At 41.7% G+C, this 23,619-nt stretch overlaps 5 protein-coding genes across 5 annotated transcripts; 3 read left to right on the top strand and 2 right to left on the bottom strand.

Annotated features, from left to right (window-relative positions):
- Positions 1-2,930: 2,930 nt before the first annotated feature.
- BDB00DRAFT_754805 (uncharacterized protein) lies at positions 2,931-4,377 on the bottom strand (the record flags this gene model as incomplete). Its single annotated transcript, XM_053118786.1, has 7 exons — positions 2,931-3,016; positions 3,107-3,229; positions 3,392-3,436; positions 3,518-3,819; positions 3,860-3,863; positions 3,958-4,209; positions 4,296-4,377. The coding sequence occupies 7 exons, from the start codon at positions 4,375-4,377 to the stop codon at positions 2,931-2,933; spliced, it is 894 nt and encodes a 297-aa protein (XP_052984753.1).
- A 1,233-nt stretch (positions 4,378-5,610) lies between these two features.
- BDB00DRAFT_911194 (general substrate transporter) lies at positions 5,611-7,538 on the top strand (the record flags this gene model as incomplete). The annotated part of the gene is made up of 4 exons (XM_053128666.1): positions 5,611-5,855; positions 5,971-6,175; positions 6,303-6,630; positions 6,781-7,538. The coding sequence occupies exons 1-4, from the start codon at positions 5,641-5,643 to the stop codon at positions 7,536-7,538; spliced, it is 1,506 nt and encodes a 501-aa protein (XP_052984752.1). The 5' UTR covers positions 5,611-5,640.
- Positions 7,539-13,939: 6,401 nt separating this feature from the next.
- BDB00DRAFT_800471 (rho guanine nucleotide exchange factor) lies at positions 13,940-15,998 on the top strand. Its single transcript, XM_053121786.1, has 4 exons — positions 13,940-14,681; positions 14,789-14,875; positions 15,054-15,423; positions 15,504-15,998. The coding sequence occupies exons 1-4, from the start codon at positions 14,133-14,135 to the stop codon at positions 15,605-15,607; spliced, it is 1,110 nt and encodes a 369-aa protein (XP_052984751.1). The 5' UTR covers positions 13,940-14,132; the 3' UTR covers positions 15,608-15,998.
- A 4,343-nt stretch (positions 15,999-20,341) lies between these two features.
- BDB00DRAFT_754884 (glycoprotease family-domain-containing protein) lies at positions 20,342-21,605 on the top strand (the record flags this gene model as incomplete). Its single annotated transcript, XM_053118791.1, has 3 exons — positions 20,342-20,788; positions 20,889-21,378; positions 21,454-21,605. 3 exons carry the CDS (start codon positions 20,342-20,344, stop codon positions 21,603-21,605), a joined length of 1,089 nt encoding a protein of 362 aa, XP_052984750.1.
- A 129-nt stretch (positions 21,606-21,734) lies between these two features.
- On the bottom strand, positions 21,735-22,949 carry BDB00DRAFT_867632 (tubulin binding cofactor C-domain-containing protein; the record flags this gene model as incomplete). Its single annotated transcript, XM_053126367.1, has 4 exons — positions 21,735-21,890; positions 21,972-22,544; positions 22,640-22,794; positions 22,877-22,949. 4 exons carry the CDS (start codon positions 22,947-22,949, stop codon positions 21,735-21,737), a joined length of 957 nt encoding a protein of 318 aa, XP_052984749.1.
- Between the last annotated feature and the right edge of the window lie 670 nt (positions 22,950-23,619).

Here is a 23,619-nt window from a genome sequence, read left to right as displayed (position 1 = left end):
TTATTTCTCAATATGATATTACATTTAATGTATATAAAATATAGTAAAGTTATAAAGTTGAAAACATCGAGAGAATAAAAGCTATCTTATCAAAAAAGTAAATAAAAAGAATAATTCATTAGAATACAATTTTATAAATGAAATATATTTCTGTTCTGATTACTTTTTTACTCTAATAAATGTTATATCTACGATTATCTATCTAGTTCTTATTATAATAAAATAACACAAAAGAATATTTTTATAGAATATAATAAACATTTAAATAATAATAGTTATTATTTAAATTATGAAAAGGTATTTTAAAATCTGTCAACTATTGTATTAATTACCTACAAAAAATACAATTAATAAGAAAACAGTTGCAATTTTTTTTATTTGCACTTACTTAAATGCTCTTTTTGTATGATTTTTTGAATCAGTAGCTCCAAACGCGGTGCAGACGTGTGACATGGCTACATAGAGTAGACCATGGGTGAAAGGAGGTTTAGGCATGTAGAGGCCAACAGTGTTGAAAGTTTGACCTATGCCTTATTGATGGTGATTGCAAATTCCAGGCGAACAGGGGAATTGTGTGCATTTAAACTGGATTCGGTAGCGTGTTTGTGATGGTTTTAGTGTTATATGGGAGATCAAGACGATGTTGTCGGCATGAGGTCCAGTTGCTATTGCAACTTCAAGTACATATCATTCGAAAGAGCGTACAATCAGCCGTGTCCCATTGCAGAGACCACTTTGGGTGTGTAAGTTTCTCAAAAGCATGATTGGGCAACCAACTTTGAGTTTTAGCAAGTATGGTGGGAGGTCAGATGAACTCATATGGAATTGAGCAGCTCTGGTAGGTATGTAATTTGATCCTCGTGAACAGTGCCTGGAAAATGGTCGAGTATCAATTCGTTAATTGTTGTAACGTCGACATTCTTTGGAGTCAAGATAGAGCGACTGATGAGGTAATCACGATCCACGTGTGGTGCGTTGAGGTTGCCGTAAATGGCCTCTGTGAGCTCGTACGTGTTGTAATGCGGCGTGAGCATTCGATCTGGAAGCCGGACTTTGTCATCGGTGTTTGGCATCAACAGCTCAGCACCATCACCAATGCGAAGTAAATATTGCGCAAACTCGCGAAGCTCATTTGCATCATTGGTGTTTGCAGCTTGTTGGACGCGCATGTTGGTTTCAAGGCGGTGGACGGTGACACTGGGCTTAATTGATGGACAATTTAGGCACTGCTGTACGATTTGTGAGCGCGACGCATTTGGTATCATAGGAAGAACCTATTATCAAATACTTTACTGTGGTGAGTACTACCGCTTAATAGCAAAAGAATGCAAAGTAGAAGAGAGGATACAATGTTGAGTACCTGGCAAAAGTCAACACCAAGGACCATAATTTTTCCATCAAATGGAACAACGGCAAGCGCGGGATCGCCATGTCTCATGAGATTTTGGATACTCTTGTATACGTTGATACTTGTATTGATACTTGTATCCAGCGTGTTTAAAGCGATGACACTTCTCAGATGATGAAGGATTTGAAGTGAGCTTCATATCGTGTTTATAACGCTTATCCGCTTGAGTCTTTTCTCGATGCGATACCCGTCTACTCACATAGTCATACATTCATGTAGAACAAATTTTCTGATCTGGAGGAGCCACACACCTCGGCGCGTCATAAACGTGAGAGAGCAATCTGATTGGATAGATTGAACTGGCTCAAATGCCGTGTTCATTACTCTATATAACCGCGCGGCCGCAGCAATCATGCCGCTCCTCTTCCTCCTCGTCAACGTTTGTAAGCCAAAGCTATTCAATGTGAGTATCATTGGAACGGATTAGAGGATCGAAGAGTGTATGTTTATGGTGGTGAGTGAGCAGAGCGTATGCAACCGGTTGCGAGTTTCTCAAGATCCGTTTATTCCACTTTCTTTCTTTTTTGACACAGACCTTCTTCTCGTCTTTACCTGGTCCTTCTCCCCTTCACGTTGGCTATCAAAGCTCAAATGCAAGTGTAAGTACAATATGGAAAGTGTGAAGTGTACTTTGAGGTTCTGCATGTGGATGTGGTGTACGAAAGAAGATCTGAATTTTGACGTGTCTAAAGAAGTGTATGTACAGCATACAGCCACTAATGTTATCCCCCTTTCTTCTCTGCTACTACTGTAGGATTCTGACTTTTTAAAACGGTTGGTTCGGTGTGGTGTTTGCACTCCCACCCTTAAGCACAAGCAACGGCTGTGAGTACGGTAGGAAAAGGAACGTGAGCATGAGCTGGAGAGAAGCCGAGTGTCTGTTGGGGGTGCTGATGCCATGACGTGCCAAAAGTAGCTGCATATTTAGAACAGCCTGCTTATGGTCTTTCTTCTTTTCTTTCTACTTCAGGTTCCGCTTTATGCTGGTTGGGTTGATCGTGTCCGGCGGACAAGTAACAGATAGTAAGTATAGGCAAAAGGGGACTTGAACATTGGTAGGTACGACCCACAATTATAGTGACCTTCCAAAAATTTACTAACGAACCAGAAATTTCCATTGGCGAAGCCAAAAACAGCATAATTTTAAGTCTGATAGAAGAACTATTATCCGGTTCTGCCTTGCAGTGAAAAATTCCATTCATTGGTGCCGTGATCACTTGATCTGGCACACGAGAATACTGGTTGCGGTAGATCCAACGAATATGCTTCTGAACAAAGGCAGAGCTTAACCATCAAGCATTCAATATTAGGTGTCTGCAACAACACTCTGCAGTACTCACTATATTGTCTTTGTAAACGTCTTTCTTCGACAAAGGAGACTCAGTTTTCCGTGATAAAATCATGTATGTTGTAGTAAAGAGATTAAATAGATCTGCTCAATGTTATAATTTGTGCAGATTTCGGTTGTGCTAAGATTATGTATAGGGCGATATACTAGTATTGCTAATTCATTACTACCCATTTATACACCAAGCTGTGCAGCAAATGATAAGGCAACCTTAGCAGCTAGCTTTCTCCTCTCTTCATCCGGTAAATCGTTGCCTTGCTCTATATCGCATATAAGAGCGAAAAGAAAAGTATTGGTAACTCGCTCTATGTGGTACAAATCTCTCAATATATAAAATACACGATCACTACCTCTTAGTGCTTGCATAGTTTCAAATGCCTTATCCAAGCCGCCTTCATTTTCAAGATCTCCAAATAACTGTTGCTGCATCTTCTTGATTTCATTTTGACTCGGCAAATTAAGATCATCGAGCTCTGATTACATTATTAAACGAAAAGTAAAAGATAATGGTGACTTAGCACACGAAAACACAACCGAGATAGCGCTGCAAGTGTCTTTTTTCACTCCACATATATTACCAAAATCATCACCATCGCCCTCAGCGGCAAAATTACCATTAGCAGCACCCTTATCACCTTTCATTTGATTCCGTTCCTTCTCAAGAGAAAGCATCTGCAATTCTATAGACAAAATCAATCATTAATATATATCTACATGTAATCCTTTCCTGGAGTAATTATCAAATGTACATCTTCATTTACCTTTGTAAAAATCGTCATCATCATATACAGTCTCGCCGGATACGTTGTTGTTTTTATTGTTGTCTGGTTCTTTCTGTGACATACCATCCCAAAGATTGGTTTGTAATACATCAACTGCCAAGTCCCAACCAGCTTTATCCAATGGCTCCACTGTCTTTTCCTCCAGATCCACATATTCAAACTGATGATCCAGGCACCAATCTTCTATTGGTGACATATCGTCGTCTTTTTGCTGTCCGCTGCCAACACAAAGTTGAATAGATGGTTCACATCCTTCAAGGAACGGTACCCAATTTTTGATACTGTCAAAACTGCTAAGCTAACAGAGTACTCAGTTAGTACCTTACTCAATCTTCTACCTCGAATTTTGTATCTCACATTTTTTTTCTCATTCTTATCGATGCCTTCCATCATATTTTTTCGTGTTTTTTTTTTGGTACTTGCCTTATCCTTACGGAAAGCATAAACAAAAGCGTCCACAACTTGTCCTATTTCGTTCTTCTGATCTGCATAGCCCTTTATAACCTCGGCATCGCCATCAACCTCGTCCAGCCAAAAATCGACTGATGCTGTATAGTACTTTGTGTCAATTACCCAAGGGATGCAAACACCCGAATACTTTCCGTCTGATTTTTTCAGTTCGTCATCAACGAGCTTCTGTGGAAATTCTTTTTCGCATGCTGTAAAAACGCCTATATATGGAATACATACTCATAAGTTCGAATTGCTAGAGTAAAACCATAGCTATAATCAAACAGCTTGATAATATATAGCTTACCTTTTACAAATTCGAGAAGACCGGCATCCTTATCGCCAACGACAAGGATCTTATTACGCAAGAGTCGAGTAGTAGAGGCCATGGCGACAAATGTCAAAAGCTTTACCTTATTCAAAGCTGTTGCTGCTGGTGCGGTTTCTCAAATTAAAAATTCGGCTAAATAAATGCCACCAAATGTGAACGCTGTAGTGTATCACAGTTGAAGACTATACGAATTAGTAGATGGCAAGCAACCGTTCCGTGGCACATCAATTGATTATCTGCTTTGTAATAAGAGTGTTCAAATCCTTCTTTGTATACATGCACATGATTGATATAGTGGCAACCAATGGGACGAATAATTGTTACTGCTCATAATGTTCACATCGGAATAACTACTGCTATGACTGGAGTATTAGTACCTACTACTTGTTAATAATGCCATTTTCAACAATGAGAATTTATTACACTATCAAAAAATATATTATGTCCGATCCCTTTCTGTAAGTATATGAAAAAACATGAGTTATTAGTGGGAAAAGTCTATTCCCCCTCACACACACACAAAAAAGAGCACGGCAATGGGTGCAAAGGCACCAATTAAAGACGAGAATGGGATACAGGGATGCTGACGAATGCAAAGCTTCCAAAAACTTCTATATTCGGTACCTCTTTTTGGGTTTACAAGAAAAAACAACATGTATTGCCCTCATTTATTGGTTTGGAATCGATAAACAAGTATCTAAAACCAAAAAAAAGGGAGGGGGAAGGATATACTTCTTAGTCCGTTTCTTGTGTATACGAAGAGTTCCTCTATTGGATTTTTTTTTGATTCCAAGAAGTTCATGCTCTGGAACATACACCATGTCGGAAAATGTACCAAACTTTGAAAAAGAGTACGTGCCATAGCAATAATGATGAATGTACATGGTGTGTACACATATTGTACACATGGCTGCTGCTCCTGGGCAGCACATTCTGATCTACAAACAACATCTTTAATTTCCTCACGATAGCTGCTGATCTACGGGAGCACAACAGCAACATCAACATCAACAATAAGCTTTTTTGTTTCTTTTTACCGCGGACAGCAATAATCCCATAGTAAACACAGCAAAATAAGAACCCAATGAAACAGATCAAGACGCACTCCTGAAGAATCCGAATTATTCAGCTGGGATATGTAATATCCGCGGATTTATGTTCAACCTGGCTATTGCTGTTGCTTAAAAGTTATAATTTTGCCTGCTTATTGATAAGTTGAAAAAGTTTCGATCTGTTGGTTAGCAACAGCTCTACTATCTCTCTCTTTCTTTTTCTGGATCAATACTTGTTCAATAGTGCTCGCTAATAATAAGAACTGAACATGGACTCAAGACAAGCCGGTGTTCGTCTATCTGTGATCTTTTGTGCTGCTGTGGCAAGTCTAGGCACGTTCAATTGTGGTATCAATACAAGCGCGCTAAATATTCCAGGTTATTTCGTGCGTAACTGTCCTGATGCATCGGCATTGGGCGATACTACAACGTATTTCCCAGGAACTGTCCTACCGAAATGCATTCCTATGGACGACCTCATTTGGTACTTTACTAAGTAGTATTACTAGATAGCTATTATCCTCATAGTCCTGATGAAAAATATCATGATATGCTCATTATTGATAGCCTCTAACTACATGTTTGTATCTATATTACAGGGGAATTGCTACAGGAGTGTTCGCCATAGGCGGTTTACTAGGTGCTATGTTTGCGGGTTGTTTGGCTGAGCGTATGGGGCGTCGCGATTCTATGTTCCTCGTCAACATCACGTTTGTTATCGGTGCTGCTATGAACAGTCTTGCTACCACAAGTACTATGTTTGCTATTGGTCGGGTATTTGTCGGTATCGGTTCGGGTGCTATGGTATGCCAAGGAGCAAAACATGTGCTTAGCGTGCTGCTTAAAAGGAGCAGTCTAAATGAACTAAACAGCTTGCAATGCTAATGTACATCTTTTATACAACCTTCTGTCTCTTTCTATCCTTGTAAAGTCTGTCCTTGTCTCAATGTACATTGCAGAAATAGCACCTCCAAAGCAGCGTGGCATGCTTGTAGGTCTCTTGCAATTGTTTGCCACCTTGGGTGTCTTGGTTGTGGAGCTCTGCGGTCTTGGACTACAATCTGCAATTGGCTGGCGTTTGTCAGCAGCAATCACTGTAATTCCAGCTTTCCTTCAGGTCATGCTCTTACCGCTCTGTGTACGATCACCTCGTTGGCTGATCAGTCAAAATCGAATCGATGAAGCACGGGAAGCGCTCTTAAAGCTACGCCGAGGCGATATCGAGACTGAATTTGCCGATATGACGCGCTACGCCGCTGGTGGTATTGTTGCGATCGCTTCTTCGCCATCCTCTTCATCTATTAGCAATGATTCTGTGATTGCAGCTCAGTTACAGCACCAACATCAGCAGCAAACATGTTATGGTGCAGCAACTGCTGTAATAGGTGGACGCATCAGCAGCAATAAAGAAGCCATTACAAGTATTACTGCACCTGCCGTTGGCTTGACAAAATCTGCGACGCCAAAAGAATCAGAGGCATTGTCTCTTCTACAAGTGATGCGAATTCCTATTCTTGCTATACTCACTGGCAAGATGATGATAATTCATGCTGGCTTCCAGCTCTGCGGCATTTCAGCAATCATGTACTATTCTACGAGCATCTTTCAGGCCACGTTTGGCGCTACCGGAGCAGCGTACTTGACCGTAGGAGTTGCAAGCATCTTTGTCCTATTCACAGTTATTGGTCTAGCACTTGTTGATCGACTTGGCCGAAAATCCCTGATCTTGTTTTCCGCGCTCGCCATGTGCATATCGTCCATATTGATGACCGTCGGTCTGCTTCTTCATATATCCATACTTCAAGTGATCTGTGTGATGCTGTTTGTGGCGACCTTTGGAGTCGGCTTGGGTATTTGTCCGTTTTTGTTTACCTCCGAAAGCTTCCCCACATATGCCGTCGGTGCCGCCTGCTCAGCTGCCCTTGTATCCAACTGGTTCTTTAACTTTGTTATCGGTTTCTTGTTCCCAACTTTGTTGCGCGTTTGTGGAAATTACGTGTTTATGCTGTTTGCCGCTGTCACCTTTCTACTGGCTTTGTTCATCCACTTTTTTACAACAGAGACAGCGCGCAAATCCATTGATAATATTGGACGCGAATTAGGCTGGTATGATTTGGACCCTAAGAGGTTTCTTTGCAGCTCTTCATCATCCTCGAGTAAGTTGTAGTAGTATTTAAATTGTCTTGTGCCCCTCCCTTCCCCATTCCCTTTCAGTGTATGTAGCCTTTACTGTATAACTTGGTACATGACTTTTTGTTTTCGATTGTTCATTATGTAAAATTTTCTCTATCTTTGACTATCTGTTAAACAAAATAAAGCCTCCACCAGTGCAACAAATGCCCGTATATTAGATTGATTAATTACAGAAGAGCCGAACAATTTATCTCAGCAACAAGTTGGTAGCTGCTAATATGTAGTATATATGTTAATTGAAAGAAGCGAAAACCATAGACATGTTGCAACAGTCGTGAAATTGGTTATCTAGTAATTGCGGCTATTTAAAAATTACAAGGACACAGACAAAATTAGGCCACTAGATACGTATGGCTATTTTCTAAGTCAAAGTTTTCTCACATTGGGAAGGTCTATATATATAGTCAAACTACTTCTTGTCTTTCTACCGAAACTTCCAAAATGTAGCTATAAAACGGACTTCTTGTTAATGAAATAGCTCCTGGAGGGAATTCTCGGACACGTTATCCTCGCAAAATCTCCTTTCCTCCCACTCCCTCTCAGGGGGAATGGAATTAGGCAAAGTCGAAACTCCTGATATCTTTAGTCTTGCTCTGCAGCATGGAACTGCAACTTAGGTTATGATAAGCCATGTAGCCGACCTTCGTTTCTTACTTTTGCGTTTGAGGGTTCACGCTGTCAAAACATTCAGCAGCATTCGGCGGCAATAGTCAGAGTAGACATAGGAGAATAGCATAGTGTCACTGGTATATCGCATCAGCAAACGAAACTTTTCAAAGGAGGAAAGATAATAAATATCATTACACATATTTGAACTCAGTGAACGAAAGAAGCAAAAATGAAACGAAATTTGACTGCGATCTAGATGCAACAGCCTCCTTCACTCTTTGGCCGCTGTTTTTTCTAGTAGTATGTTTTGAACATACAGAATAAGTCTTCTACATTTAGTGTATAAAGGTATAAATAAACAACAAATGTTTCATTGCATTCCTGTTCTTATTATGTGTTTGTGTAGTATACGGCTATCATCTTTACTTTTTTCTTTCCAAAAATTCAATTAACGTCTTTACACCATTTCCGAGACCCAGTAGCCAGCTAGTAGTAGCACTATAACTGACAATATATTATGAAGAACGTTAAGTCATGATTAAAGCTTAGTAGATAGGAGCCAAAGGAGTTATCAGGTTATTATCATAACGTGTTGACGGAAAATGAAAAGAAAGACGTGGAGGGCGGGAGTAAAGTAGCTGGACCTACACCTTAGCGAATCATAATTCGAGATAGTGTTTAAGTTCACCTATGAGAATTCGAGATAGTGAGAATTGTATCACGTAGTCTACTAGTACAACGATCTTATTTTAATAAAGTAGTGCCGTTTGGGTTTTTTCTTGCATAAATATATTCTCACACCATAAGAAAACTTGACTACTTCATCCTTTTCTTCTTTTTATCTTGTATCAAAAGACATGAGCGACAGAGAGCCCTACAAAAAAAGAGGCCGCAAAGCTGGTGGTAAAAACCCAAACGCTGGGCGCAAACCGAAAAAGACGAGACCTCTTGATCAAAGCGTACTCAATTTTAGTGGGGTTGCGCAATCTGCAAGTGCAGTCGACAATAATGTAATCACTAATACAACGGTAAGGTCATAACAAGATGCAGCAGTGAACTGTACTTTTAAATGTGTGCAGTAGTCTCTTACAAAATCGAACCAAATATTTAGAATATTCATCCGCGAGAAAATGAAATCCCATCACTACGTCAAATATGCCGCACGGTTCTTGAATGCGCCGTGGTAAGCGAAACTCGTTCTTTGATAACACCGGTTACTGCATACATGATTTCTAAATATCTTATCAAAATATGGGCTCTTGCTTTTCACTATAGCCATCTTCTACATATGACGAGCACAACGAGGATCAAATTTTGGGCCTTGGGAGTCTAGTGCGCGATTTGGAGGTTGAAAGTATGGAGGCCGAAGTTGAATGCGAGCACGAAGAAGATGATGACCGTGAAGCTGGTGACGTTGCTCAAAATGTGGAGGATGACACAACGTATAAAGAAGCTCCAATTTGTAGTCAGTATTTCATGGAACTACGCGCCCGTATCGTTGATGAATGTCAAAATGGGTCCAAACCGCCAAAAGTATACTGTGAGCAGCAACCGTTTTGGATCGAGCCACCAGCGCCTTATTTCTCTTTGTACAACACCAAGCAAGCTGATCCGATTCCACTGTATCGTCCGCGCGTTTTTTTATGGGCTCCCCATTTTATCACAAAAGCAGTGTTGAAGTGTCCAATATGCAAGGAAAATAACGTTGATTCGCACTTGGTGTCAAAGGGACCTGCTGATAACCCATGTGCTCGTCGTGTTGTTGACCTTGACAGGTACTATTACATTACGATGCTTTACTTTTCTTTTATTTCAATTATGTAACTAATCTTTCTGTATGCTTAGATGTTTCTATATCATGTCTTATAGATACAAATGTTCAAACACAAAATGCATAAAAAACTATATGGCGCATGATAATCAAATCATAGAGCAGCTCCCGGAACATCTTCAGGCTGAATTCCCTGCGTACCTCACACATCGAAGCGCTGTTTCTAAACATCTTGGTGACTTGTTGCGGACAGTTGTCCAAAATGGCATGGGTGTTCATCGGCTGCAGAGAGCGCTACGCGAGTTTCATACTTTGCGCCACGCACGACTTCATTTGCAATACTTGAATTCACTTATCTATCGCCGTAAGAATCCAACTCTCTACGAATTAGCCAACAATAACCGTCAATTCAAGTACCCATCATTTTCGAGCTTCAAGGATCCAAACGGATATGCTGGTTACGTTCCTTCGACTGCGTACTTACGACTTGTATACACAGCCTTGATTGAACAATTACGCCCACTCATCGATAAAGAGTTATCAGAGCTCGGTGGTTTGATTCTGAAAGGAGACCACACATTTAAGGTTCCGAAGCATATGGCGAAACTTGGTGGCTCATCAGCATTCACAGCTTTGTATACTGTATGTAACGAATACGAGGAAATACGGCTTCAACTATTGGTGCCAACAAAGTCTGCCATCCATCTAGAAGGACCGTTAAAAGAGATGATCGAATCGTACCGTCTATACAACCATTCAATGCCAGAGCTATTCTTCACCGATAATGTGAAGGGCGACCAGAATCTTCTAGAACGCTCAATCCCGTCACTCACGCGCCCCATCAATGACAACAATAACAGCGATAACAAAGACAATACACGATCGGCCGAATTGCAACAAAACGATGACCAAGGACCATTTCTACAATTACCTGACACAGTATCTATAACTGTACTTAAAAGACGCTCCTGACGCCACTGATGCAGTTAACAATATTCGTAGTCGCGCTATTAGTTATGATCAATCTCTTGTTGTGGGATTCGACTGTGAGTGGGTGTACAACTCTGTCACGCATCAAATTGGAAAAATTTCGCTGGTACAGGTTGCATCTAAAGATGCTGTATGGCTTTTTCGTTTGAAACCGTCTTCTGGGTGCGTTCCTGCCGCTCTCGCTTCTCTGATTCGTGATCCAAACATCATCAAGACCGGCCGCAACGTCAAGGGAGACCTTAAAAAGCTCAACCGTGATTATGGAATCACTTGGAACGGAGCATTGGAACTTGGCGGCTTCTGTAGAAGGCGAGGTGTAATCGAGCGAGGCACATTGGGTTTATCGGCCATATCTGCAAGAGTACTCGGATCCGGTTTGCGTAAAGACGCAAATTTGCGCTTAAGTAACTGGGAGTCTACACAACTGTCGAGCGACCAGATATACTACGCTGCCTTGGATGCATGGGCATCTTTACAAATATTCGATACAACGAAAAACTTAAGTACCTTTGGCGAATCAATCCGCACACCGGTAGCCAACCTTCATTGTTCGTTGCATTATCTCGATAATCCAGTCGCATTCGGATATGTTAGTGATCCGACAATCCACGACGATCATATAACATTTACGGTCAACAGAATCAGCGTGCCGGGCGCTGTTGTGAAGATAAAGAAGCTTGTAAACGGAAAACATGTTACAAGAATGAAGGCCTGGCCCGATATGGGAGACGTACCATTTGCAATTCAAGCTCCAGTGGCCCACCTACGCACCGAGAATCCAAGATTATGCACACTCTTGCACAGCGAAGTACCTGTCAATGATTTCGCAATTGACGTCGAGCGAATAGCTTCTACTGCCGTGAATACCAGCAACAATCAAGAAGCGAATGATAGCCAATCCGTGTCGTCGTCGTCTTCTTCAGAAGATGAAGCTAATTTGCCTGAAACGACACATTTATTTACCACCATATCTGCAAATCAACTCCTGGTAGCATCAGTAACCCCATCACAAACCATTCGACATATCAGCAACCCAAGAATTCTAAAAGTTATATTCCATCTAATGGATATGATCAAAATCTCAAAACGACATGGTCTTGCAAAAGAGTTTTCCCGTCGTCTTCGAGATGCCATTTTTATAATTAACAATGAAGATCATCAACGAATCGAGAATCACTTACGCACACAAGGCCTTTCATGGGATTATATGCTACTTCGCAAACCTGAATGGATTTTACGAAGAGTTCGACGAAGCGTCCCCCCAGCTGACGAGCTTCATTCTGTTGTTCAGAACTTGTTTGCCGAGTATGGTCGTCTAGAATGTGCAAAAACCGGTAGACCACTGTTTGACAAGAAAGCTTGGGATCAAGCTCGCCGTATTCTAGCAGCTATAGAAGCAGGAGAGGTATCCGATCCACCTGGAATCTCGCTATACTTCAAAATTGATGTCGATAAGCACAATCTTCCAATGTATCGATGCAGCCGAGGAACAAACTCATTAGAAGGTGGTGTTCACCAAAATATTATTCGCAAGTTTGACTCTTTTGGTGCAGGCCCACAAATGACTGATAGTATGTTGGCGGACTACCGATTACGACATAATATCGACGTAAGTAACTTTTAGACAGCTATGGTATTATTTAAAATCACTACCAACGCGCGCCAAATTACTGCAATGTTGTCGTCCTACCATCAGTATCGATCCAATATTGTGGCTGCCGATGACATGAAAGGAAAGAAGTCGCTGTATACGATGGAGGATTGGCTGGCTACCAGGCGGCCGGAAGAAAGCACGCATCAGCTGTCACTACCCTGATTTCAACAAACAACACGCAATCCACTGCCTACGTATTCATCATCGACTCGACGTATCCCCGCAACAAGCCAACAACACGATGACCAGACCTCCTATATTTTCAAACAATTGCCGCAATCGAAACCACGATCCCCTAGAAGCATCCAATTTATCATCAAAGTTTGGCCAACATTATGCCAAATCTTAGTGGAAGAATTAGACGCACACCAACACCCAGACAGCAACGCGCAAAAATATGTAGACGCTGCGCCAGGACAAGCAATGATCAATTGGATCACCCCTCCTCCTCCCACAGCAGAGTAGGTATACATAGTATTCTGTTTGACTATCCTTCTTTCCTTTCAATATTAACATAAACAAAAAGCCCTAGAAAAAAAAAGTCAAAAGAAAGAAAGAAATCTATAACCCATCATCCTTATTATGAGCTATATATATACCCCCGCCAAAATTGGTATCCCTCACCTCTCTACCTCCCTGCAGCTTACAAATCCAGCAGATATTTGAGCCCTCCCCCATACCCATTCCCTGTGTCTATACACAGGTTTTTCGATTCACAAAGCTCCCCATATCTGTCTTGAGCAAATATGTCCCACCAAGACGCAGTGTCAAATAAGAGACGCTGAATAAAGCCAAAATTTTAAACGTACTATTACTATAATCTGTAAAAAAAAAACCAGTCTTTCACATGCATAACATACATAAGCAAAAGATTACTTTTCGATCGAGTTCCCCAAGCCCCTGCTACATGATGGATGGATGGATGGATGGATGGGTGGATGGTAAGTTACCACCCCCTTTTTTCCCTCGCGCGCATAATCTATTTTCTTGACGGGGAAATAAGAGCACCGAGTATTAGGCTACAGCTTGGCAGGGTTAACCAAAATGGCGTTTCTTTTCGGCACATGCATATTCTTGAAACTTTTTGAGCGATATGCATACGTTTGGTGCGACATAAGACCTTTTTTGGTCAGGTCTGTAACTCAGTCCTGCATGGCGAAATTCCATTTTATAGCGCTGGTCCATCTCTGGTCTTTTGACTGCAGCAGCGTCCTTCTGTGTTCCACTCATCACCAATAATGCATATCCCCGCACATCAACGAGTAAGAGCGCAAGAATGTGCCATCTTTTCGTCATTGAAGAAGATCGCGATCAGCTTCAGCCTGCGCCACACTCTGTCTTGAGGTTAGTTGACGACAATGGCTTACGAGAAGCGGGATCAGCGCAAGCATCAATAATAATAATAATAATAATAAAGCGATTCAGTCGTCACCCCTCCTCGGCTTTATACCAAAACCGCCCGGCGGGTCCGAGAGGAGAAAAAAAAAACATCCTTTTCTTTCCATCACCCAGAAAGTTTAAACCGTCGCTTCTCTTCCCTAAACATGCCACCTTTTGTACAGCCTTCGTTCGAGCTTATTGAGGCCAAGTCGTGGGCCACCGAGTGTGTCGACCAACTGATCTCCGAGATCGACGACATTAGCTTTGAACCTGAATCGCCTGTTGTGCTGGCAACAACTGCTGCCTACCAACCTCTCGCCGAGCGAGCCAACAGCGCGCCTCCCTCACGACGACGCATCAAACGACCCAATAATCCCATTCGACGGTCGTTTTCACTATTGGAAACCAACCTCTTTCACCACAATTCGTCTTCTGCGCGTGGCCGTGATGCCTCTTCTATGGAGCAACAGAAACAACAAAAGGCTGCTCGCACATGGTCATCCGCTTCGGTATACTATAGGAACTTGCACCATAACTCCAATTGGAGTAGTAGCAGCAATGGCAGCAATTCAAGCTCCTCGCGTTCATCGTCACCAGCATTATCCGCATCGTCATCGTCTTCTTTCAATAAGAAGGAACGAGAAGGACGGGCCATTTGGCAAACAACATTTCAAAGATACCTCTTGGAAGAGACGAATACAATTCCCGACAAGGTTTGTATCTTTTTCATTCTTGCACAAAATGCTTAGCAGATCCACTTGTATCTCCACACACACACATTGCAGTCCATACTCACACGCGTGCTGAACATCGTCCATAGCCGTCCTTGTCCCTGTCCCGCTTTGTCATGTCCGAGTTGCTTTCGACGGAGGAAACATACCTCGATCACCTCTCTATCATCAAAAGGGTAAGAGGCACCGATAATAAGGGGGCGGCGGGAGAGGCTGGTGAAAAGCAAAGGAATTTTTTTTTTCTTTTCCCACCACACAACAAGCTTTGCTCCTCCCTCCCCCCATAGAATTTAGCCTCCTATTTCTTGCGAATCTTGGAATAAGTGATCTAATCCAAGGGATAAACTCTCGCAGATATTCATGGATCCACTAATGGAGGCAGCATCAGCACATCCACGACCTTTGGCCAGTTTCAAAGACGTCCAGACAATTTTCGCATACATCCCACAATTGATCATGCTGTCGACATCATTTTTGCGTCGCTTACATGGAGCAGTCGAAAAAGGAAACGACATCGGTAGCGCGTTTTGCGAGCACTTGGATCAGTTCGACGTCTACATTTCATATGCAGCCAACTACTCCAAAGCTCAGCGCTGTGCGGCCAATGTCCGCAATATTGTCTGTCGTCATTACGTGCAAGAAAAGACAATGAATCGCATGGTCTTGGCGGACTATGCCATTGCGCCGATCCAGCGGATAACTCGCTACTGTCTCCTTTTGAAAGGTAATTTGGATGATCAATCTTCAGTTGCGTTTCCTGTCAGCCTGTTGCTGATAATAAGCAACTACTATCATTACTATTAGATCTCAAGAAGCACTCGTCCTCCTCAGATCCCGATTGTGCCTCGCTCGATAGAGCCCTGAAGTGTATGACCGCCTTGGCACACGCTATGAACAACATCCAGTAAATAACTTTTTTCACCCTCAGCTCTCATTCATCTAACACCATTATTATTGCAACTACTATCAGCAACAGCAACAGCAACCGTTTTTCCCTACTACATACATACTTCACTATCTCTAATAGAACCCTCTGTACGTAATATGCCCGTTCTTCTCTTACCTCTTACTCTCCATCTTATAATTATCACATCATCATATGTATATTTCTCTTCATCGTTCTTTTTCTTCCTGAACATATAATTCAGACGATAAATGTCATCATCATATCATCACCGTCATCGCCACACACTATACTCCCACCATTCCCCCATCGCCATTCTTTTGCCTATCTAAACTTGTACTTTTACGGTGCTTTCATCCGGCACTTTACCGTTTTCGAACAATTAAAAACACGCATCATTGTTAAATACTATGGGATCATGTTATTAGTTGCCTTTTACCGTTACCAATATCATCATCAGAAACAAAAAGCACAACGCACTAGAGCGGAAATGAGAGCCGATCGTCATCGTCTGCGGCGGGTAATTTTTGAAATCGAGGCTCCCTATTTCTCGTTCCAACACGTTTTCTAATGTATTCTCCGGCTTTTCCTTCTTTAATAGAACCCTTTAACGAAACACAAAAAAAAATGTTTGTACTCTCTCACTAGTTGGCGCGAGCAATGTATTTAGCACCGATTTCTGAGAGCGCGAGAGTCGTACAAAGACCCATGAAAGTGGCTCGGGTTGCTCGATACTTTTATCTCTTGTATCACGCTATACGACCAAGAACCGATACAACGCTAGTTTGCTTCTACCTCCAAATATGTATAAGAAGTTATCCGTAATTGGAAAGCAGGCCCCAACAACAACCAGGCTCACATAGCTACGTATTCATTACGAATGCTTAAAAACACACGGACTTTTGTGATTATCTAATGGTGTAATCTTTGTCCAACAATGAATTCATAAAGTCGATGTTGCTTTCTTAATAAACTCCAAGTAATCACAGTTATTCTGAGCATGATGATATGTCTACTACGATACTGCTACTCGTTAAAGTTTCTTTACCGCTGATAGCAGCAGTGCTATCTGAGTTCTCTCTAGCAATTGGTCTTACATCACAACTTCTACTATATGACCGTACTGCTAAGTAGCTTTTTAGACTATTTGATTGACTTGCACCCATGGGCTTTTCTTTTCATTATGGGTTTACTGTAAATGACCTCAAGCAGCAAAAGTTTCTATGTTTCATTCAAGTCAGTTGCCTCCTATGAAATGAGTACCAAGTACATTACTACTACTGGATGTGCCGGAGCTGCTTTTTATTCTCGGCGTTCTTCTTTTCCCTCTCAACACCAAGGTTTCCTGATTGTCACTGACAAAACATGTTACACAATGCATTGACTATAAACATTAATCTTTTATTTGTTTTTATCTGTGCGCATAAGATATGTAAGCTATAATTGGTTCATCAAAAATAAAAGATCTCAACTACATAGTGGGTTGCTTTTTGTTGTTGTTGTTGTTGCATTAGGCTGGAGAGGAAACAGAGAAGTAAGGACCGCGTCACGTATGCAGCGTCTAAATACGGGTTCTTTCTTTTCGGGAAACAATAATACATGGTATAGTACAGATGCACGATCTTGCATTTCCGACTACATGAATCGCTCGCTGCATCAGCTTGTCAAGATACTACAGATGCATATGCAAAAGAAACGCCCACTTCTACTGCTGCCATGCTACAGTTACGCGACATTGACGGATACATTTACCTGCACTTTGTCTCTCCATCATATCTATTCTAATATCAAGCTTATCTCCATGTTATCGTAAAGAGAAAAGTAAGATCAGGTATCCAAAACTCCTGCATAGTATGCACTCACCGCGGCAGTAAAGGAATGTCATCCATATAGTCTTCATATACACTTTTCTTACCCTTCAGCTCATCAGCCTCGTTACCACACTCCCCATCCACCCCCAAAAAAATTGTTAAAGAAATAAAAAACGCCCAATCTCTTGATGATCTGCAAAGATTATACACACTGAAACGGCAGGCTATGCATGATTCTAATTTAGGATAGTAAAGCCATTATAACGCAGCAAGGTTTGTCTACTATGTATATAGCTCTCTACCACATCATCATATCCTTTTCAACCCTCGCACTTTTTGGTAATCATAAATATAGCGCTTTATTAAGCAATCTTCCTTGTGAAATTAGGAGTGATAGGCTACAAAGGAATGTTTTTATGTATGTATAAGAAAATGGCTGTTTACTACCAGATGAGCTTGTCGGTTGACATATGGATGAGCAGTATCCGCCTTCCTCGGAGCACGAAACTTTGCACTACTCGTTCCAATTCAAACTTACGCTCTAGGTAGACGCAACTGAAGAGCTTGCAAGCAAAGAAGCTGTGTTCAAAAACGACATGAAGATACGCATCATATATAGCTGTACATATATATATATTACCGCAATAACAAATAAGGAAGACGGAACTTAAGATACATGTGCATTGATTCGCAGTTAGCCGTACCTGCAATGCTGGCCTCGAAGGTTATGGCTATACTTGTTTTCGTCGCTGACTTCCTTATTATCATGTAAGGTGCAAGAGGACACTTCGTTGCTGTCGTTGCTGTCATATCTGAAGCTACAGTCGCAACGAAAATGGCGCTCGGGAAACAACAACTCACAATAAAGCAAACGTAGCAAAAGCCAGCAAGTTCTTTTTCTCCTGGGTAACACGTTTTGCAGGATTAAAAAAGATTGCGAATATAGCCTTGTCCACAAAGACACTTTGGAACGTGTATTCTTGTTTTGTTTATTAGCATATTATACTATAACTTATAAAATTAGTTAAATGGCGCAAAATTTAATAAAATGGTTTGATACTAAAGTGCCAGTATCCATGAACAAGGAAAAATTGAAAGGGGATAACGGTTATTATGCTTGTCGAGACTCGTCGATTTTGGTGATATACTTTTATCTGTTGCAAGGGACACGAAAAAAGGGGCGGTAGGAGAGACTGCAGACTTAACGTTATCTCATACATACATGATATCTGGGGTTGGACCATAATAGATACGTACAAAGTCGTTGAGTTCACTACGTTTAAAGCTATATTATACAAACACTTAAATACACAGTTCAATTGCTCTTTGCCGATTGATCGTACAGTTTTATTAATCTATGTAAGACCATATATTCATGGATCGACAACTTTATTATAGTTAATTGTAATCATTTATTGATACTCTCCATCAACGCCTCCTTCATGCCGCTGGCGTTTGCCTACACCGAAGGCGTGTCGCCTTCTCTGTATATTGTTTCCCTGTGCCTTGCTTGCAATGCCAATAATATGGTTCGCCTCAGTTGTCCTCGACATTGTATATTACACTGTATGTCCGTAAAAAAATGTCGGTGCATGGAACGGTGGTGAATTTTTCGACGCATAGCTTGTGTGCCGGCACTCCAATTATGCTCAAAGCTGCGGCAACGAAGATAAATGTTCGCGTCGCTGTACGCATTCCTTCATTTAGTAGCGTACCGTAGACAACATTTATTCTCGGCCGCTTAGAAAACTGTCATTTGCTTATTGAAGAAGCAAAATATAAGTTTTGCTTATATCTTTTATTAGTTATGCAAGGAAAATAGAAGTGGCACTTAATGTTTCTGTGTTGATAGAAAGCATGGCGCTAATTTACCAGTAGAATAAGCATCCGCAGCAACAACATCAATGTATTGTAAGACTGAGTGCATCCCGTGTAAATCCGATCCGTAACCGATCCGAAAATGCGGCTCCAGATCAGATACAGATCGGCTTACCACTGAATCCTCTTAACCATTTAACTCGCAAACTCTTTCAAAACTGCTGGTTGGAAAGAAAGACAAAGAGACACACAAAGAGATGTTTTAAGCAGGCAAGAATATTGAATAGCGGATCCGCAGACCACCATTGCTAGCAACAAATGTCGAGCAGAAACTAAACACATGCAACCAACTTTGTTACAGAACTGCATTGATGGCACCTTTCCCGTCACAAGTTACTCTCTTGATATCACCTTTGTACGTACTGCTATATTCAGTCTTCCATATTTTGGAATCAGTAAAGAAAAGCAAACTGGCTTGTGTCTTTGTAGCTATTTTTTATTTTAAAACGACTATTACTACACCATATAAGTGTTACCCATGCTATCCGATCCGTATAAAAAAATTGAGCTATTGATGCAATTAAAGGAAAAGAGTAGAAAGAAAAAAGTTGGAGGGTTGGAATTACAACGGATGTACTACGAGACATGGTCGGTTGGTTTTTGTTTTGGACATGCTACCACGGGAATTTGGTGTGCTCAATGTATCTCCGTGATTTAGTTGCTATCATATGCAGCTATTAATTTGTTGACCACGATATTGCTGAATATACTGCTATGTGTGCGTATGCCTATGCATTTATCATTCAGGCGCTCTATCAGTGTTCGTGAAAGCGATGGAGTTATTTACACGATCATCAGCTCAGCAGAACAAAAGCCAAGGTACGACACTGCATAGAGATGTATAACACTAGTTTCTTTCTTCAAATATAAGAAATGGTACCTATCACGTACCGCAGATACACAATTAAGAATTGGGCTCTACGAACCTGTTCTTTTTGTAAACGAAGAAATTTAGGGTGGACAAATTAAATGATTGGATCGGATAAATTAAATCCGGTGAAAATCCGAGAGCTTTTCTTTTGCGCTGCATGTTGTCAAACTCTGTAAACATGCTTAGCCTGTTAAGGAGAAGCAAAGGTGGTAACACCTTGTGGCGACAGTACCTATTTACAATTCCAGCGACAAGGACAGTTGAGAAAAGAACGCGATTATATGCCACAAAGGTGGTTCTTGGCATTGAAACGTCGTGCGATGATACCTCTGCTGCCATTGTGACATCGGATCGCACGATTCTTTCCGAAGTCGTTAAAAGTCAACAAGAAATGCACGAACCCATGGGGGGCATCGTCCCCACGCTGGCCAGTCTTGGTCATTCACGGCACTTGCCCAGTGTTATTTGTGAAACTTTGGACCGTGCCAAGTTGACAATTGCCGATATTGATGCTATCGCCGTCACTCGCGGACCGGGTCTTCCGCCCTGTCTACCCGTCGGCTTGAATGCTGCCAAAACACTTGCTGCTGTTTCCAAAAAACCATTGATTGGCGTGCATCATATGGTAGATAGTAGCAACATATACTAAAGAAACAATAACAACAACACAGAAAAACTTGGTTTTTGTTTGTATATAAACTGATATTGATTATTTTTCGTTACAGGAAGCTCATGCATTGACGGCAAGATTGACAACGCCAACACCTTTTCCGTTTATGACACTCCTTATATCGGGTGGTCACACGTTACTATTGACTGCAAACGGTCTTGGTGACTATGATCAACTCGGTACTACGTTGGATACAGCTGTGGGCGAAGCGATCGACAAGACGGCGCGCGCACTTGAACTCGAATGGAATGGCAGCAGCCCTGGGCCTGCATTGGAACGTGCTGCAGCCAAAGGCGATCCAGACCGGTTTCAGCTCCCTACGCCCATGTTACAACGCAACAAATCCGTGATTGCATTCAGCTTCTCCGGTCTCAAGACATCCGTGGCACGACTCGCTCAGGAACAGATCAAAACGCCGCAAGACACGTGCGACGTTGCAGCAGCATTTCAAATGACATGCATTCGGCATATTGAACAAAAGCTCAAGCTTGCCTTACACCAAGAGATGACCATGAACAAAAAACCATTGACGGCACTGGTAGTAAGTGGGGGAGTAGCAAGCAATGCATTGTTCCGGTCAAGGTTTGAAGCAGTGGCTGCGTCCTATGGTATCCCATTAGTGTGCCCACCGCCAAAACTGTGTACGGATAACGGTGTCATGATTGCTTGGGCTGGACTGGAACGATTCCAAGCTGGACTTACGGATGATTATACAATCACTACCCTGCCGAAATGGCCTATCGAATCCCTCAAAGAGAGAAGCTCATCATAAAATATATATACACCCACATCATTCACAGTACACACCTTCTTTATCTTCCATCTTCCATGCCCACAATTCAAAAAAAAGAGAGCAGCACCGTATGTTTTCTTGAAACTGTACATATATAGAATATATTGATTAATTGCATAAAAGACGGCTCAGCTGTGTTGGTGGATCATGCGTGATAGATTGGTTAAATTGGTCAGCTTCTGCGCTATCCATCACGCGCCAGTTAGGTGAGGCTTGCTTCTTCAACCAATTGAAATCTTCCATTTGGTCATAACAATTGATTTTCTGTTTGAAAAAACCCCAAATCAGTCATCCAGCAGCACCCTAAAGAGCTTTACCCCCCTCCCGTTATTTCAATTTTTATACCAAGTATTCGGGCCTTACATCGGGTATATTTAATGATTCATGGCTATAACTGCCAACGCTAATATCGCTGGAATCTTCAATGATCGGCCGACTCGAGACATTGAGCAAAACATGAACAGATCGAGCATCGTGCATACGAAACTGGTGACAGCCCACTGCAATCACCGAGCGCGTGAACCCGTACATGAGGACTGATCCACGGATTGCTTTACAAACAACGACACACTGGCTCAAATTTTTGATGTGCAGTGCGGATACTTGGCCAACCGTCAAGATGATGGTGCAGCGTGTCAGGTTGGATAAGAGGACATCGACATTTTCCAATGAAGTGGGTTCTATCAATTGGTCCGACATGTCTGAATACGATACTACATTATCATCTTCATAATAGTCACGCGACTGGATGGTATCATTATTGTTTACTATGGCTGCAAGAGCAGTAGTAGCGTATGACGCGGGTGCTGATTGAGGCATTTTATGTGTTTGTTGCTTGCGTGATTTGAATGTGAATTTTGGTTTAGGTGTCAGGTTGGCTCTTGCAGCTTCAAGTGCTCGACTCAATTCTTTGATTTGCTAACAAGTAACAAACAATAGAGGATAACCTTAATATCGCGTGTGATGTATATAACTGCGTGCTGTCTGATAACTTTAAAAATAAAGAGACTTACGCGAGCATATTGGCGTTCATCGTAAGACGGTATATACTCGGTTGCTTGTGTTAATCTTTTCTCGAGGTTATTGATGCTTTGTAAAATGGTTTGAAAATGATCGGCTAGCTTGGTCTTGGATATATGAGCCGAACGTTGAATCGCGTTTTCAATAGCTACTCGAAATTTTAAGCAAAGGCCCTGCTGTTGCGAATCTAGCCGCTCATTATCGTGACTGTGAGTGGAAGAAACACGAACCTGATCGTTCTGCTTTGAATTCGTGCCAAAAAGTATTGGCAGCCTCCGTTGCCGATGGTTCCGATGAAGTCATGTCAAAATTAAAAGTGGAGAGGGAGCTTAATCAGATAGGTACGTCCGCACGGCACTGCGACAACAAGTAAAATCGAATGTCCGCGTCTCACCTCTGTTATGCGCAGTGTGGATGTTGTTGCTACTGCTGCTTACACCATGACACTGGTAAGCAAGCCACAACTATCTCCTTTAAAGAATCGATGCCCTTGTTTTACTGCCAATCGATCGAGATTTTTCTACTATGACGACAATTGATATGGAACTGACTGATAAACAACATCATGCGGAATTAAGGAGCAAAAGAAAACAAAAGAGCCAGCATCGTGGGTCGCTGACAGCTAATGGTTTGTATCACTACCACATCGCGACCAGGTCATGCAATGATAGGCAAGAGTAGCATCAACCTAATTACGACGACGATTTTAGTGCTGATGGTGAATGATTAATGATGACAAAAGAAGAGCAAGGAAAGCACAGCGATTGATGATGAATGGACCTAGTGTAAGCGGGTCAGACCGGAACATCAAACAAGTTGGGTGTGAAAAAAATGAGGTCATCGGGTTCCTGGAAAACTTTCTTTATGTGTTTTTGCATTTTGTTTGTTGTTGTTGTTGCGATGTTTATCTTTTTTCATGCAGGTAAGCAACTAACGAGTATAGCAATCACGTAGCCTTTCTCTGTCTCATTTT

Source organism: Zychaea mexicana (assembly GCF_025766255.1).
Source record: "Zychaea mexicana strain RSA 1403 chromosome Unknown BDB00scaffold_5, whole genome shotgun sequence".
Taxonomy (NCBI): domain Eukaryota; kingdom Fungi; phylum Mucoromycota; class Mucoromycetes; order Mucorales; family Lichtheimiaceae; genus Zychaea; species Zychaea mexicana.
The sequence above is the reverse complement of the archived record's forward strand: the minus strand, read 5'-3'. Positions and strand labels throughout refer to the sequence as shown.

Excerpts from the sequence above, each read along its gene's own strand:
- BDB00DRAFT_800471 (XM_053121786.1), top strand. The coding sequence starts at position 14,133 with ATGCCACCTTTTGTACAGCCTTCGTTCGAGCTTATTGAGGCCAAGTCG. Across the intron at positions 14,876-15,053 it reads ACCTCTCTATCATCAAAAGG|ATATTCATGGATCCACTAAT; the intron begins GTAAGAGGCACC and ends AAACTCTCGCAG. Across the intron at positions 15,424-15,503 it reads CTACTGTCTCCTTTTGAAAG|ATCTCAAGAAGCACTCGTCC; the intron begins GTAATTTGGATG and ends CATTACTATTAG.